At 45.4% G+C, this 17417-nt stretch overlaps 1 protein-coding gene across 4 annotated transcripts in view; it reads left to right on the forward strand.

Moving 5' to 3' along the window:
- Positions 1–16135, forward strand: part of FU (kinase family with ARM repeat domain-containing protein) — a 115592-nt gene extending 99457 nt beyond the window's left edge. For 3 of the 4 annotated variants that reach the window (XM_086816451.1, XM_086816454.1, XM_086816453.1), the window contains exons 20-23: positions 5575–5718; positions 5918–5998; positions 11165–11353; positions 11464–12361. In XM_086816451.1, the coding sequence (XP_086672577.1) occupies positions 5575–5718; positions 5918–5998; positions 11165–11353; positions 11464–11727 (678 nt within the window). In that variant the 3' untranslated portion in view covers positions 11728–12361. Of the gene's footprint in view, positions 1–5574; positions 5719–5917; positions 5999–11164; positions 11354–11463; positions 12362–16002 lie in introns of those variants that run through there. The other variant, XM_086816455.1, reaches the window with a different exon arrangement.
- Positions 16136–17417: the final 1282 nt, after the last annotated feature.

The following is a 17417-nucleotide window of genomic DNA, read 5'->3' on the forward strand; positions in this document are numbered from 1 at the left end:
TGTGGCTGAGAGAAAATGATGGGGCCTCTATGCTGTATTGGAACGGGGGGAGTGCCTCCATCTGCATACTGTGCATGCCAAACCAAGTGCCTACCTGTGCAAACCAGCACTCTGTATCTCCCTCAAGTGTCAACTGTCTCGAGGACTCCAGGGCTAGCTGGGGGTATCTATCAAGTGGAAGCTCCCATAGCCTGTGCGAGTATGTCACTGTCTGGAGGAATAGAGCCTCTGTCACTATAGGTGCAGCCCCCATCTCTGCCCGCACAATCTCATGTGGCACTGATGGCTTACTCCTAATCATGCGTGAGATCATCGCCACTAGGGGCCTCTCCATCTGTCTCGGTCGGCTCTCTCCTCTGTCTCCTCCTGTGGTATAAGCTAGGACCCCAGATGGGGGCACCATACAGTAGTGCAGGTGTAACTAGAGTATCAAATAGCTCTTGGAACTGTATCTGTGAGCATTGTCTCTCAAGCGAGCCAAGGGCTGCATATCCCCTCATCAATCTAGCTTCGGCCGCCTTCCGCATCGAGAACTGAGGTCCAGCAAAAGTGATCCCAAGGTATATATATGAGGTAACATACTCCACGGGCTTTCCTTTGTATGTAAACTGTACTGCAGATCTACTTATCCACTGTGAGAAGGTGTTAAAGATCATGACCTTGGTCTTTCCAAGGTTCACAGTGAGGTCTTGGTCCTCGCAAAAGGCCTGTAATGCTTCCAAATGCCTCTGCAGCCCCTCTGGTGAATCAGAAATAAGAATAATATCATTTGCATACAAGAGGATCGGTATCAGGTCTCCTGCCAAATGTGCTCCTGGTCCTCCCTGTTTGTCTGTGTAATCCGACATCTCGTCAAAGTATAGACCAAATAGAGTAGGAGACAAGGGGCAGCCCTGCTTCACCTCGATAGTGCTGTGTATGATCTCTGAGTCACCTCCTGAAGCCCACTCTGCCTGTGACTGACTCAGCAGTATATCCGATGCCCATGAGCTCACCCCTTCCCAATGATCCCCCGTAGTGTAAAGATATGATCTAGTGTGGAGTGCCCTCTCCTGAAGCCTGCCTGCCTTGGTGCTCTGAGTCTTTGCTCCTCCGACCATCTACTAAGCTCATGCTCCAAAATCAAACCATAAATCTTGGCCAAGGTGTGACCAATCATGATAGTCCTGTAGTTGTTGGGGTCCATGGGGTCCCTTGCTTTCAAGATAGGTACAATAGTATTCGATGACCAGCTGACGGGGAAGCCCTCACATAAAGCCCTGTTAAACACGTGAACCAGTCAAGGGGCTAGCATGTCCCTAGCATGGGAGAAATGCTCGGTGAGGAGTCCATCATGATCCTGTCTGCATCCTGGCAATAGCATCTCTCACCATGCTGAGGGGAAAGAAGGAAGCGTGTGGGGCACGAGGTTCGGGTGGATGGGGGAGAAGTGGCTGCTTGGGGGCATGGTAGAGAGAGGTGTCATAGGTGTGCCAGGTGCTAGGTGAAGTAATCGGAGTTGGAAGGTGATGATCTTTGAAGATCCTCTGGGCCTCCTTACAGTCCCTTCCAAGAAATAGTTGGTATAGCTCCTGCTCAAGCCTGGCTAGGTAGGCTCTCTTCTTTCTCCGTGTGAGACGTCGAAAGATCACTCACGCCTGCTGGTGAGCGGGGGGGGGGAGAGAGAGAGAGAGAGAGAGAGAGAGAGAGAGAGAGAGAGAGAGAGCATCTACTAAAGACCCAATGGGCCTATGAGACCAAAGTGGTACAATAATGTCCATGGCATATCTCATCATGGAATGGAAAACAAAACAGAATGAAAACATAAATATAGCTATCTCACTGGGGTGATACAAAACTGTCCATGGAAACTCGTCATGGAATACTAAAAATATAAAAACATGGTAGCAACATCAGCTCCGAGTAGATGGTATACCACTCTCCAAAATGTCAAGCATGGGGTTGACGAGTATGGCCGAGAGGTCTCCCTCAGCTATGTCATGTGGAAAGGTAGCTCGATGGCGGTGGAGCATGTCTTGGATCTGGAGCTAATGAGGTGATCGTGGCCGACGGGGGGGTCGAGGGCGTCGGGCACGCTGGAGTGAAGAGGCTCGGTCCGAGGTAAATCCTCTCAGGCGAGGTAGGTCGTCCAGAGCAACTCGTGGAGGGTCCACAAGATCCACTATGTTGGTGTCCTCCACCTCCTGGGTCCAGAAGAAAGTGGTGATGGTTGGCTGCTGAGGGAGGGGGCTGGGGCCTGTGTCTCAAGAAGGTGTCCCTGTGTCTGCGGAGCTCAAGCAGGAAGAGGCCCAGGCAACGCTGGTCCTGGAAGTCAAAGATCTTGGAGAGAGTGGACCGAATCCCTCACGAAATAGACAACGAAATAGACAGTGTAACCTCCCGCGGATCTCATAGTATACTGGGCAGCGGCATAGTATACTGGCCAATCGCAATCCGCATGGCATGGGACGTGAACACTCAAGTAGCCTGGCTGCTGGATGAATCCATCCTCAGTGAGTGTGAGGAAGTGGTCTCTGTAAAAGTGCATCTTCGTGGGGAGCTCCGGGGGTGTGATCCATGTGCAATGTGTGTAAAGGCTAAGAAGATCTGACCGGATAACCCGGTTGGTATCCTCGTGAGACAGCCGGAAAAAAGGGGAGTCCAAACTGTACTGAAGGGGGGGTAGGCGGTCCATGCAGAGCCCATATACTGAGAACTAAGTGGAAACTAGTGCATACCATACTCCAGAGTGCCCCTCAAGTGCTAGTTGTCCAGAGGACTCCAGGGCAAGCCTCGGGTACCTGTGGGGATCCATGTGACTGATGCGATGAAGGTATGTGATTATCTGGAAGAGTGCCTTCACTACCATCGGGGTTGTAGCAAACTCTGCATGGATAATCTGGTGTGGGATTGATGGTTTGCTACGGATCATACGGGAGAACATCATGACCTGAGGCCTCTCAACTCGCTGCCAATCCTCATCGAATAAATCTGGCGCCCAGAAAGCTGCTCCATACATCAAGGCTGGTGTGACGAGGGTGTCAAAAATCCAGCCCTTCGTCCTGGGCTCCTGGAAATGTGCCTGGAAACACTGCCGCTCAAGTAAGCTCAAGGCTGCATATCCCCACGTCACTCTGGCATGTGCTGCGGGAAGCATGGTAAAGCGTGGGCCACTGAAAGTGACACCAAGGTAGACATAGGATGAGACAATCTCCACAGGATCCCCTCTATATGTGAAGCTCAATCTAGATGTGATGGGGCGAGAGGTATTGAAGACCATTACCTTGGTTTTACCAAGGTTAACAGAGAGGTCCCGTTGAGTGCAAAAGTCAGGTAAGGCATCCAACTGTCTCTGAAGCCCTTCGGCTGAGTCTCAGAGGAGGATGATGTCATGTGCATAAAGTAGTATGGGGATCAATATGCCTGCCAGTGTGGGACCAGCCCCGCCTAATCCATCAATGAAGCTCGAGATCTCATCAATGTAGAGGCGGAAAAGAGTGGGTGATAGAGGGCAGCCTTGTTTCACCCCAATGGTGTTGGAAATCTCCTGTGATGTACCTCGTGGGGCTCTCACTCGTCCGATGACAGACTCGTAGAGGGTGATGATGCTCCAAACCATGTCAGATGGGACTCCGATCTCCTGTAGTAGACGGTGTAAGAGGCGGGCTCGAGGTACAGTATCAAAAGCTTTGCGGAAATCCACAAAGCAGCAGTAAATCCTCTAGTGTCGTGCTCTACCCTCCTCGATGATGACATGGAGGGTGAAGATGTGGTCAAGGGTAGAGTAGCTCCTTCGAAAGCCAGCCTGTCTTGAGGCTTTGCATCCCTGGCTCTCTGCAAATGAACTGAGCTCCGCCTCTAGCACTGATCCATAGAGTTTGGCCAATGTGTGGCCAATCATGATCGTCCTGTAGTTATTAGGATCAAGCGGATCTCCGGCTTTGAGGATGGGGGTGATGGTGATGGTGTTGGTGGACCAAGAGGGTGGAAATCCTTCACAAAGGGCTCTATTGAACATGTAGGCTAGTAGGGATGCTAGGGTATCATGGGCATGCGAGATATACTCGGCAGTGAGTCCCTCATGATCTTGGGCTCGCCCATTGTGTAGTCTACGAATGGCCTTGAAGACCATGCCCTTTGTGAAGAAGGTGGAGGTGGTGGGGCGGGGGTCTGGTGGTGGGGGTAGGGGTGGCTGATGGGGGATATGATAGAGGGAGCGTGCAGGGGATATGATAGAGGGAGCGTGCATAGGAGTGCCATGTGTCTGGGCAGGTGATAGCTGTGGGAGGGCGATGTTCTCGAAGTTTCCTCCATGCCTCTTGTTTTTATTCAAATCAAGCTTTCCCTAAGATTCTTAATGTTTAATTAGAATTAAGTTAATCTGTATGCTTATTTGTAATGCTTTCCTTAAGTAAATCTCTCTGTCAAAAAGAATCGTCATCTTTATGGCTAAATCTTTAGCAAAAGAATGTTTCTGAATGATAATCTCTTATTTCAAAAACTAAACTGTAGGCTTGATGAGCTAGAGATTAAGAAAATGATATTTTCATGATTTTGTGCTAGTAAAAATAATTGTTAATTCTTTTTAGATTGTTATGAGTAGATAAAAATTACTTTCATTCATTCTAAATGAGAAAAGGATTATTCTAGTAAATTGGTAAAAGAGGAATATCTAAATTAGCTTAATCTAGTGGAATAATCATAATTATGGTTAAAATTATGATTTGATTACATAGTTTAAATTTAAGCTTAGAAGAAGAACTTCTATCATATTTTCATTACAAGCTTTTACTCTTTAAGGAAGTTTGAGAATTATCGGTAATAGCAGCGAAGCTATGGCCAATTTTTGAGAAAAAAATACATATCTTATTTTTATGCATAATACTAAAAGAGGAATTCCTATTTGCAGTTCGGCCCTAAGAAAAGTCGGTATAACTCATACTCTTTCTGAGCATAAAACTCCTGTTTCTTGCGTTGGGTGAGCTGTTGAGAAAGCATAAGGGAGGGAGAGAGAGAGAGTGAGTATGTGTGCGTGTTCACGGAGAAAAAAGAGAGATATATTAAGCGTCTATAAAAGACTGAATGGGCCTATGAGACCAACGTGATACAATAATGTCCAGGGCATCTCTCATCATGGAACAGAAAATACAATAGAACAAAATCTCACTGGAGTGATTTAAAACTGTCCATGTAATTTCATCATGGAATTCAAGGAACATGAGACATGAGAGGAACATCAGCCCCCAATAGATGGTATACAACTTTCCAAAGTATCAAGCATGGGGCTAATAGATGGTCTCCCTCAGCTACGTCACGTGGAAAGGTAGCTCGCTTGTGCTGGATCTAGAGCTGATAAGGGGATTGTGGCCAATGTCCAGGGGGAAGGGGGTGCCGGGTACATTGGAATGTGGAGGCCTGGTCCGAGGTTACTTCTCATGGGCAAGGTGGGTCCGCAGTAGAGAGAGAGAGAGAGAGAGAGAGAGAGAGAGAGAGAGAGAGATGCGTGGATCAGGTAGTGAGACCATTATCTTCACTGTATGTGGAATGTTGTGATTATATAAGGCTTTAAATCTGAATTAAGATTATGAATTGCAGGATTTCTATGGGCACATTGGTGACGCGAATATTTTTGTGTTCATGAAACTCTTGCTCAATCATCCTGATGCAAATGTTAGGTCAAAGGCATGTAATGCACTGGGGAACATGTGCCGGCATACGCCTTATTTTTACAAGGATATGGTAAGCAACATGATTGGTTCCCTTTATGAAGGTTTTGTAAGTTTTCTGTTGATGGTAGTATGTTTCTCACTCCTTGTATAAGCTGTGTTCACCAGATGGTAGCTAAGCAGATGGAGATTTGCTTTCTGTTGCCTGCATTCTTGGCATATTCATTGCTAAGGCATTCCTGTCCTGATATTGCACTTCATATGGTTTGCAGGTCAGACATGATATTGTCAACATGCTTATTGATAGATGTGCAGATCCTGATAGACGAACCAGAAAATTTGCATGCTTTGCGGTATGTTGCTTAAACCTTGTTACCATACTAAAATCATTTGGGTTTTAAATATTGACTCCCTATTAAAAACTCTAGGCTGCCACCTTTTTGATACCATTCTGGGTTATTCTTTGTAAGCCCTTCATAGGAAGTATGGCCACCACCTCAGGAAGTATGTCTACCACCTCTTGCATGGCTGCATATGGTGATGATTATCCATTTCAAGGCATGGGGTTATTATTCTAGGAATAACGCTACTTAATCTTGCCTAGGGGAGAGAAATGAAATGAAATGAAATGAAATGTTATATTAACGTCTTCAAAAGGCCATAATGACCTATGAGACCAAAAGTTACATCATGGTGGATCTGATACAATGTCTGGATAAAAAAAAAAAAACCCAGAAAATGAAAAAATAAAGATGATATACTGGCACCTAAAAATGAAACTGGAACTGGAAGGTACACTATGGAGGTACCTCCATCTCATAATATGTGCCGCATCGGACACTGGCGGATCTCCTCAATATCCTGTGTGGTCAGCACCCTGACTGGGTGTCTCGCATGCCTCGCAAGAATAATCCGAATCTGCCGCTGCAACATCCGTCTATGCTGGGATGCCCTCCTCCGTGGTCGTGGGCGTCTGGACCACCCAAGCTCAATCGCACGATGAATCAGTGTACCCCTGGTGTGGGCGGTATCCATGTCCTGCTGCTGCTGTGGTCCATCTGGCGCAGTGATGGCCGGACTAAAGAAGTCTGTAATGTGCCTCTGAGTCTGGCTCTCTGTGCGCCTAAGCAGGCTATCTCTATGTCTCCGCAGCTCAAGCAAGAACAATCCCAAACACCTCTGGTCCTGGTACCCCATGACTCTGGAAAGTGGTCCAAAACCCTCTCTGAATAAACAGTGGAAACGACCACGTATCTCATAGTATGCAGTACAATGGCATATATAATGCAGCTCTGTCTCTGGCTCCCCATGGCATACTCGGCATATCCTGGCCTCAGCTGGTATACCTCTATATCGGCCAATCTCAATCTCAAGCTGGTGTGAGGATGTGCGAATCTGACCAATAGCACATCGTACTGCATGAGACAAGTGTACATCCATGTAACTGGGTCTGATCACAAAACCATCTGCTGTGAGCTGAAGAAAATGTTCTCTGTAGAAAGCCGTCTTCGTGCCCAGCTCCTCAGTCGGCTGTATCCATGTCCTCCTAATGTCCAGCTGAACTAAATCCTGACGGATGAGTCTGGTAATCTCTGTCCGTGTAAGAGTGAGAGAGGGTGCCTCCAGAGAATACTGGAAGGGAGGCAATCTGTCCATGCTAAAACCATGTGCCTGGAACCAAGATGTCATCTGTCCATACCAACAAGCCGTGTCTCCCTGTAAAGCTAACTGTCGGGAGGACTCCAGGGCGAGGCGTGCATATCTGTCTCGGGGGAGATCCCACAAGCCATGTATGTAGGAGACTGATCTCGTAAGAGCCTCAATCACCAGAGGGGCAGCCGCCAGCTCTGCTCGAATAATCTCATGAGGTACCACAGCCTTGGCTCTAATAAGCCTAGCAATCATAGATACCAAAGGCCTCTCCATACCTCTCCACCCGCCTGCGCTGTGATGGCCCACTGAAGGTCCCCATATCTGCACTCCATAAAGCATAGCTGATGTCACTAGAGTGTCAAAAAGCCAGAGTTTTGTTCGAGGTTCCTGAAACTGAACCTGCGAACACATCCTCTCCAAACCACCCAAGGCTGCATGTGCTCTAGTCAATCTAGTCTCTGCTGCTCTCCTCATCGAAAACACTGGCCCACTGAATACTACCCCAAGATATGTATATGCATCTGTATACTCCACAATCTCCTGCCCATATGTAAATGTGGAAGCTGATCGCCGAACCCACTGTAGCGTGGTGTTAAACACCATAACCTTGGTTTTGCCAAGGTTGACAGACAATCCACTATCATGTGCAAACTCATGTAAAGCATCCAGATGACGCTGCATACCCTCAGGAGAGTCAGAGATCAACACAATATCATCAGCATATAACAATAGTGGGATCCATGTACCTGCTAGCTGGGCTCCTCTGTCCCCCAATCTCTCAATGTAGTCAGAAGCCTCATCCACATACATACCAAACAGTGAAGGAGATAACGGGCAACCTTGCTTCACTCCTATAGTGGAGTGAACCAAAGTAGAGACCCCCTCTGGGGTGCGTACCTGTCCTGCAACTGATCTGTATAAAGCCATAATTCCCCATATGAGCTCTGTGGGTACCCCCATCTCCTGTAATCGCCTCATCAATCTGGCTCTGGGCACTGTATCAAATGCTTTGCGGAAGTCCACAAAGCTACAATAAATCCGTCGCCCATGCGACCTGCCCTCCTCAATAATGGCCCGGAGAGTCAAGATGTGGTCAAGAGTAGAGAAACCTCTCCTGAACCCTGCCTGTCCCTCTGCTCGAATGCCAACTCTCTCTGCCCATCTACTCAACTGCTGCTCAAGAATGGATGCATACAATCGTGCTAGTGTGTGACCAATCATAATAGTGCGATAATTCCCTGGTTGCATAGGGTCCCCTGACTTGAAGATAGGCACGATGGTGGACCTACTCCAAGTCTCGTGTAAGCCTTCGCACATAGCACGATTGAACATCACTGCTAGAAGCTCTGCCAGCATGTCTCTCGCATGAATAAAGTGCTCAGCAACCAATCCATCGTGATCATATGCTCTCCCAGTCTTCATCCTATCAATGGCCTTCCTTAGAGAGAGAGAGAGAGAGAGAGAGAGAGAGAGAGAGAGAGAGAGTTATATTAAACATCTTCAAAAGACCGAGTTGGTCTATGAGACCAAATGTGATACACTAGTGCCATGTAATCTCATCATGATACAAAAGAAAACAAAAACTAGAGCTTTGAGCTTGGAATGTCAAATCTGAGCCATATGATATAAAGTGGGATGTCACATCATCATCATACAACCTATGGAGCTAACCCCCCAGTAGCGATAGGGGGCCATCAATGATATTGAGCATGGGGTTAGCCTGTATAGAGAGAGAGAGAGAGAGAGAGAGAGAGAGAGAGAGAGAGAGAGAGAATTTTAGCATCCTTGAGACCAAAATCTGGTCTATGGGACGAGAGTACAAAAACACAATTAGTCCATTGCGCAACATCATATAAGCATGCCTATGTATGTAGCTTGTAATCATCACAGTTATGTATGAGAGAGGAGGAAGAAATGTTTCATTGATGGAGCCACTTATCAATGTAGTCCTGGATTTGTAAATAATAGGTACCCTTGGCTGAGGGAAGAGGCTGGTGGTTGAGTATGTGTAGCATGTTAATAAATCCCTCTAGTTTGTGGGATTACTCCCACCGTATGTCCTTACGCAAGGCTTTTCAAAAGAGCTTGCTCTTTGGTCTCTATCTCATGCTTGTCACAGAGCATGCATACTTAAAATTCGTGACATTGTTCACCCTATGCTCTAGTCTTCACTCATGAATGATCTAATGGAGTGCAAATGCAGGTGATAGCTAAAGAAGCTCTTTGTGTGTTGGAAGTTTGAAGATTAGGTGGAGCCCTTAAGGGGTTTATTTGACAAGTGTACTCAAACCTGGATCTCTTAGGTTCATTCTGATGTTTTTCATGAAGAAGCTCAATAAGGTGATGTTTGTTGATTTCAAACTCCACCATGTAGCGCAGGCGTATGATGAAACCGTCCTTTGTCAAGTGAAGAAGTAGAAGGCCATCTTTGTTCCCAGGGGCTGAACAGATGAATGCCAGGTCCTCTTGAGTATCTGGTCTCACAATGTCCTTGCTGATGACCTTGTTCAGCTTTGTGCGGCTGAGAGCAAAGGAGGGGGCCTCTATGCTGTACTGAAACAGGGGGAGTGCCCCCACCTGCATGCCATGTATACCGAACCAAGTGCTCACCTGTGCATAGCAGCACTGCGTGTCTCCGTCTAACTCTAGGGTGAGCCGGGGGTATCTATGTGGTGGGATCTCCTATAATCTGTGCCAGTACATCACTATCTGGAATAGAGCCTCTGTCAGGATCTCATGTGGCACTGATGTCTTACTTCTAATCATGTGCGAGATCATCATCACTAGGAGCCTATCCATCGGCTTCCACCCATCATATACGTCTTCCGTATCTATCTCAACTGGCTCCCCCCTTCGTCTCCACTTGTGGTCCATATGGGAGCTCCATACAATAGTGCATGTCAAATAGCCAGAGCTTTGTCCTCGGCTCATGAAATTGTATCTGTGAGCACTGCCTCTTGAGTGAGCCCAGGGCTGCATAGCCACGCGTCAATCTGGTTTCGGCGGCCTTCCACATAGAGAACTGCGGTCCAACAAAAGTGATCCCAAGATATACATACAAGGTCACATTCTCAGGCTCCACACTAACTGCGGTGCTGATCTGCCTATCCACTGCAGGGAGGTATTAAAGATCATAATATTGGTCTTCCCAAGGTTCACAGTGAGGTCCTGGTCCTTGCAAAAGGCTGGTAATGCATCCAGATACCTCTGTAGCCCCTCTGGTGCGTCAGAGATAAGGACAATGTCGTCTGCATACAATAGTATAGGTATTAAGACTCCTGCCAATCGTGCTCTTGGTCCTCCCTGTCTGTCTATGTAGTCAGATATCTCATCAACGTATAGCCCAAATAGAGTAGGAGATGGGGGGCACCCTGTTTCACCCCTATAGTGCTGTGTATGACCTCTGAGTCACCCCCAAGGGCCCGTACTCGGGGGGAGAGAGAGAGAGAGAGAGAGAGAGAGAGAGAGAGAGAGAGAGATAGTGGAATTAAGTATTCTTTGGACAATTACAGTTCAAAGTGTTGCCTTTGGATTGTGCTCCTTTGGGTTGTCCAATACACCAGCCACATTATGACATTTATCTAGGAAAGTTTGTGGTTATTTTCTTAGACAATATCCTGACGAAAAGAGCACATGAGCACCTTAGAAAGGTATTTAAATTGCTCTAGGATTTTTCCCTTTTCAAAGAGGATTTCTCTGTGCAAGAGGATAAGAGGATGAAGAAAGACCAACTAGGTTCAAATCAATAATGGCCAGTAACGTCTCTTAGCTGTTTTAAACCACTGAAAAGAGCCGCATGCAGATGGGTGAGCCCTTCTTAACTTTTTTTTTTTTTTTTTGGTTGGGGAATTTCTTGTTTGGTACAGGTTGGGAATGCTGCTTACCACAGTGATTTTCTGTACGAGCAATTAAAGCGATGTATTCCTCACCTTACAAATCTGCTGTTGGGAGATGAGGAGGAGAAAACCAAGGCGAATGCAGCAGGGGCTCTCAGCAATCTTGTACGTAATTCAAGCAAACTCTGTGATGATATCATTTCGAAAGGTGCAATACAGGTGAGATCTCCTTTGCAAACACGCTGCAACATATTCCATGCCCTCTGATGTGCTGCTTGTAACCTTGCTTTTCGACTTTAAAAATAATAATCTGATTGAACTTCTTGCAGGCACTCCTTCAAGTAATAACTGACTATTCCAACGCTGCACTAGGTTCTACTGCTCGAAGTGAGACCAGCAGTGATTCTCCTCTTAAAATTGCACTGTTTTCTTTGGGCAATATGTGCATACATGCTCCTTGTAGGCAGTATCTGCGAACACCTGAGCTTTTCCAAACTTTGATGAAGCTTCAGCAGGAGTCTCCAGATCCAACTATAATCAGGTACATTAGTAGGATCATTAGCAAGTTTCCAGAGGCCTCAATCCAAAGGTGACATTGGCACTCTGATTTAGAGAAGGAACTAGATATAAGTGTGAATTCTTCGAGCAATGTATGGGCAACATACAAGTATGGTGGGATCACATCACATACCCTTCCTTCCACTTGTCCATCATGGCAACATACAAGTATGGTGGGATCACATCACATACCCTTCCTTCCACTTGTCCATCTTGGCCGCGGTTGAAATTGGATCACCTTAAATTCTCCACGGCCTTAAGCTTCCTTGATGAAGGTGCCTCTTGGATGGGTTGTACCTTCTACTTCCGTGTTGAAGGTGCCTCTTGCAAGGGGCGGATACAATCCTCTCTGTGCTTGTAATCCATCTCTGCTTTTATGCCGTGTTGTAAATATAGCACGTTTCAAAATGAGATGCATGTTTAGTGCACATCATGTCCAAAGCAGTTGAATTTAGGTGGATAGAGTTCCATCCTCAATGGTAAGATATCACTTTGTTACAAACAATTGGTGACACGATTTTTATCCCTTCTTAGATGGGGGCCAGCCAAAATCTGTACACCTTGAGCTCAAAGAGATACGAGCTTGTAATTTGTTTGTACCTTGTTAAATTTCTGTAACCTACAGGGATGCGTTTTTCTCATTCAATTTAATGGAAGGTTATTTGACTTTTTGGGCCTCTTTAAGGTGCTTGCATGTTTTGCTAAACAAATGCCACTCCACTTGGTGTTGATCACTCGCAATTTCTCTAAGAAGCCAGCCAGTCTTTGTTGCCACCAGTTATGCCATGGCCCAGTTCTGGAGGTACTGATATTCATGACAGGCCATAGATATAGCTGAGACGATTTAAACTAGAAGGTGGGGATCATCATAACTATTAGGACCTTTTGAACGATGGCTTGCACCTCGAAATTATTCCTTAACACCTTCTCCCCCCTCCTCTAGAAAGAACCTTTTGTTCCTCTCTCCCCTCCCCTTGTTGAAAATGAAAAACAAGCTTTGTTTTAAAGTGTTTGCAATATACTCACTTTAAGTAGATTGTTTCAATATGCTTACATTAAGTTCCATTCAAAGATGATCCCTGCTCATGCATAATCCCTGCCTCAGAGAGCCAGAGACTCAAATGGCACCCCTCGTTCTCATATCCTTGCTTCTCTCTCTATCTACAGAGATTTCACGAGGCTAGAGAGGTTTGGAGTTCATGTAACGATTCGGAGCCTCAACAGAGACTTGCATTGGCCTTGGAAAGAACGATCCAAAAGTCGCAACATTCAAGCCTTGGACAAGAAGAGAACTATCAAGTGTAGGTCTGTCGTGCTAGACAGGAATGGGGCAAACCGGTTCCAGAGGTCACGTACAAATTGAAATTGCCGTCCCTCGTGAATCCTCTCAAGAAGTTGTCTCAAACTGCAGTTACAATTTTCTTTTTAGGAAGAATCCCAGCGGCCAGTGATGTCGCACAGTGGATTAAGTCCATCCTTGGAGGATGCTTTGTAGAGGGAGTGTATTTTGCTTCCAGAGGCTTTTATGAGGTGCATTTATCAGATGCTTCGTGCATGCAGAGGCTTCTTGAATTCTCTCCCCTGTTTTACGGGAATGAGATGGTACATGCTATGCCCTGGTCCCCGAACAAGGATTATCAAAGTCTTATACGACATCATTGTCTTGTATGGGTTGAGGTTGTTAACTTCCCGGACTATATGCGTGAAGAGTTGCCTGGCTTGGCTGCTTCTTTGGGACAGGTCATTTGTCCTCCACGCCCCATGGGAAACCGTAACAGGTTCTGCATTCTCTGGGACACTGATACACCTACCTCTCCTTCTATTGCAGTGGAAGTTGAGGGAGTGCAATTGGGACAAAAGTATTTTGAATTGAAGTGGGGTGTGTTTGCAGGAGCTTGTTTTGCGTGCCACCACAAGTTTGGGCATCTAGCTTCTAAATGCCCAATGGTTCTGCATCAGCCCCCCTCCCAATGCCTTACCACCCCAGACACGGGAAAAGAATGAGAATTTGCAAGCTAAGACAGCAAATAGAAATGGAGCAAAGAATGCCAAACCAATCAATCAGGTGCAGTCAGTTGTTGCTGGAAAAGGAAAAGATAAAGGAAAAGAGAAGATGAAGGAATCTGCGGGGATTGATCAGGATGGTTTTCAACAACCTAAGAAGGTGGTTGTATTGAAGCAACTCCCCCTTCAATCTCGTCAATGGGATGCTTCTTCTCCCGTACCAGGACAGGCTTCTACTTCAACTCCTGTCCTTCAAAATTGGGTGGGGGTTTTGAAGAAGGGCATCCCCATATGTGATTCAGAAGAAGGGGATAATGCTATGTCTTTCATGGGTCATGATGGAATGCAGCCCATTCAGGTAGAGGCTTTGCCTCTCTGATGTCTTGTTTTTATATCTGATACTTTGCTGTATATACCTCTTTCATGCCTCAAACACTTAAGTGCTTTACCTACAATGTACAGAGCCTCTGCAATGTCTCAAAGTGGAGGCTTTTATGGAATTATGTACATAAAATGCAGCCAGATATTGTTTGTTTGCAAGAGCATAATCAACACTCCATGGTTGGTCATCATTTTGGCGGTTATGATATATATTATGCTGGTACCACTACCTACTCAGGTGTATGCATACTGGTTAGACATGGTTAGACATGAGCTGGAGCCTCAGTTAGCCTTCAATGACAGCAGTGGTGGCAGATGGATGGTCATACAATGTAATGTCAATGGTGATATTCTTGAGTTTGTATCAGTCTATGCTTCCCAGACCTCTGCCATGAGGGCTTCATTATGGGATTCTTTATGCAGATATCCATGGAGATCCAATGCATTCATCTGTGGAGATTTTAATAATTCCCCTCTGCCAAGAGATAACACCACTTCAAGATCTCATATGCTATCATTGGAAAGGCATAAATGGGACAGCATGCTTCTTTTTGTGCAGGTTGAAGATTTATGGGTGCTTCTCCAAGGGTCAGTGCTTGGATATACTTTTCATCATAATGCACTTACTACAATTTGGGCAAGGCTTGACAGATGGTATTTGTTTTATCCTCAACAATTTGCAGATTTTAGCCCTCATCTCCTTATAGATTTCTCATTGGGCTTGTCAGATCATGCCTCATTGTGGATGAATTTGCAGTTTGGCATGCCTCTGGATGATTTGCCACCCCTCTCCAGTAGATTATTGCATGTTAATCAGGCTTATTTCCGACATCACTATTTCCAGCAAATGATCAGACTTGCAATTCATCCCTTGCCTTTGCATGCCTAGGAGGACATGAATTATGCTTGGGACAGCTTTGTCTCTCGTATGTAGAATGTTATTAGGAAGTATGGCAACTGGCATATGACTGAATGGAGGAATGAGGTTAAATGGGCAAAAAGGAGAGCACAACAATTGACTGAATTTTCTCATTTAAGACCTCTCTCTAATTCAGAAACGGATTCCCTTTCACATGCTCAGTTTAAATTGACTGTTAATGATCAGAGGAAATTGCACAAATGGCAGATTAGGGCAAGAATGAAGCCCCTCATGGATAAGGGCTGCTCATCAAAAGCCTTTTTTCAGGGCTTGCATGCTACTCGAAAGAAAAACTCATGCCTAAGAGTAAGGAAGCTAGATGGCTCTTGGACGCACTCTTTCTCTGATCTCCAAGATGAATGCCAGAATTATTTCTAGAAATTATTCTCCGCTCCTAGTTCCCCATCAAATCAAACGACTGAGGCTAGGACTGAATTTCTCCAATATGTTTCTGGAATAGTGGAAATGGATGAAGCTCTTACCTTGGAGAGACCTTTTACTAACACAGAACTTGATAATGCATTGTTCCACCCTCAGCAATATACAAGTCCCCTGGTTGGGATGGCCTTACGGTGGAATTTTATATTTCTTTTTGGGACGATTTGAAAGAAGTACTCTTGCAAATGATCAATGTTGCCTGGCAAGAAAATCAGTTGCCGCACTCTTGGAAGCATGGCATAGTCAAACTTGTGCCCAAAAAACATCTATGTGACCATATGTCAGATTGGAGGCCTATTACTTTGATGCCTGTAGTTTACAAACTCATTACCAAAATGATTGTGCATAGGCTTCATAGGATACTGGATGCGGGACTTCATCCTCATCAGTATGGGTTTGTGCCGCGAAGACAAATTTCTACTTGGCCTCTTCATGTCAGGCTCAGAATAGTACAGTCCATTGTAATGTCCTATGCCCAGTTCTATTGTTACTTTATTGTACAATCATTAATCTTGCTTTTTTTGACACTATTGACTAGGGTGTCATGATTTTACAATCTGGTCCGCAGGTCTTATCTGTGTACATGGAGGAGATAGGGCACATTTTTGTTGTAGTGCATTGTTCTGTTGGAGATACTTTTTTTGAGCATCCTTAGATAGAAGTTAGAACTTTACAGTGGGGTTTCATTGGGGCTTCAAGCATGGTGATAATTTTGTGGCTTACATGAGTCCACGCCATGGGGAGCACCAATAGTAGGAAGCACTTCGTGAAGGAGTAGCTTCATCTTATTGTTACAAGTGGAACTATGTATGTGCTCTTGGTTCAAGAGCACAAATTGGATAGCCACGAGTGTGTTAAAACTGATCGAATTCTTTCTGGCTAAACTTATTGGTGCTTGACAAATGGGACCAAAGGGGGTGTATGCATTTTTGTTGCAGCACCACTTTTGCCTCATGTTATTGGATATGATGTTATCACTTATGCCTCATGTTATTTGATATCGTGTGTTAAAACTGATAGGATTCTTGCTGACTATAAACTTATTGGTGCTCATCAAATGGGACCAAAGGGGGTGTATGCATTTTTGTTGTAGCATCACTTATGCCTCATGTTATTGAATATGGTGTTATCAAGCATGCCTCATGTTATTGTATATGGTGTTATCATACCTTCCAAGTCACAATGAATTATGGTTATGCATGAGAGCAAAAAATTGGGCATCTTCAATATTTATGCACCTAATGTGAGAAGTGAGAGAGGGTGGCCTTTTGGGACACCATCACAAACCTCCTTTCCCAAACATATCATTTGATATTAGGAGGGGATTTCAACATGGTTGAGCTGGCCTCTGATAAAAAGGGTGGTCGTGAGGGGATTTCAACATGGTTGAGTTGCCCTCTGAAAAAGGGTGGTTGTGAGGGTAGAACACACCATTTGAGAGAGCCTCATGGGAGAGATTCACACTCTCCTTCTAGGGCATGGACTGTTGATGGAGAGAGGATGACTTATAGAGGACCTCGCTCTTTATATTACTATTCCATGACCAAAGACACGGGGATGGATGTATCTTTGCACGATAGGTAAGGTTTATGTGGATGATTTGGGACATAGATATGGGAGGCACCATTGTTTTCATAGATGGCACCAAGTCTGATCATTTCCCAATTGTTGTGTGCCTCATGGAGCCTGGGAGTCAAATGTCTCGTATCCTTGTCTACATGTATAGATTTCACATAAGGTTAGAGGGATTTGGAGATCATGTGACTATTTGGACCTTACATAGAGAGTTGCATTGGCCTTAGAGAGGATCAGCCTGTATTATAAACCTAAAGCCTTGGACAAGGAGAGAACTATCAAGCACACAATTCCCGCACTTCAGAGGGAACATGATAAACATCCACATCTCCTTTGATCCCATGCCTACTATAACTTTCTAGACATACAGCGTCATAGAGAGACATCATTACAGGCTCAGACAGCTCC

This window comes from Cibotium barometz, chromosome 22 (assembly GCF_041138505.1).
Source record: "Cibotium barometz isolate CiBa-2024 chromosome 22, ASM4113850v1, whole genome shotgun sequence".
NCBI classification, from domain to species: Eukaryota; Viridiplantae; Streptophyta; class Polypodiopsida; order Cyatheales; family Cibotiaceae; genus Cibotium; species Cibotium barometz.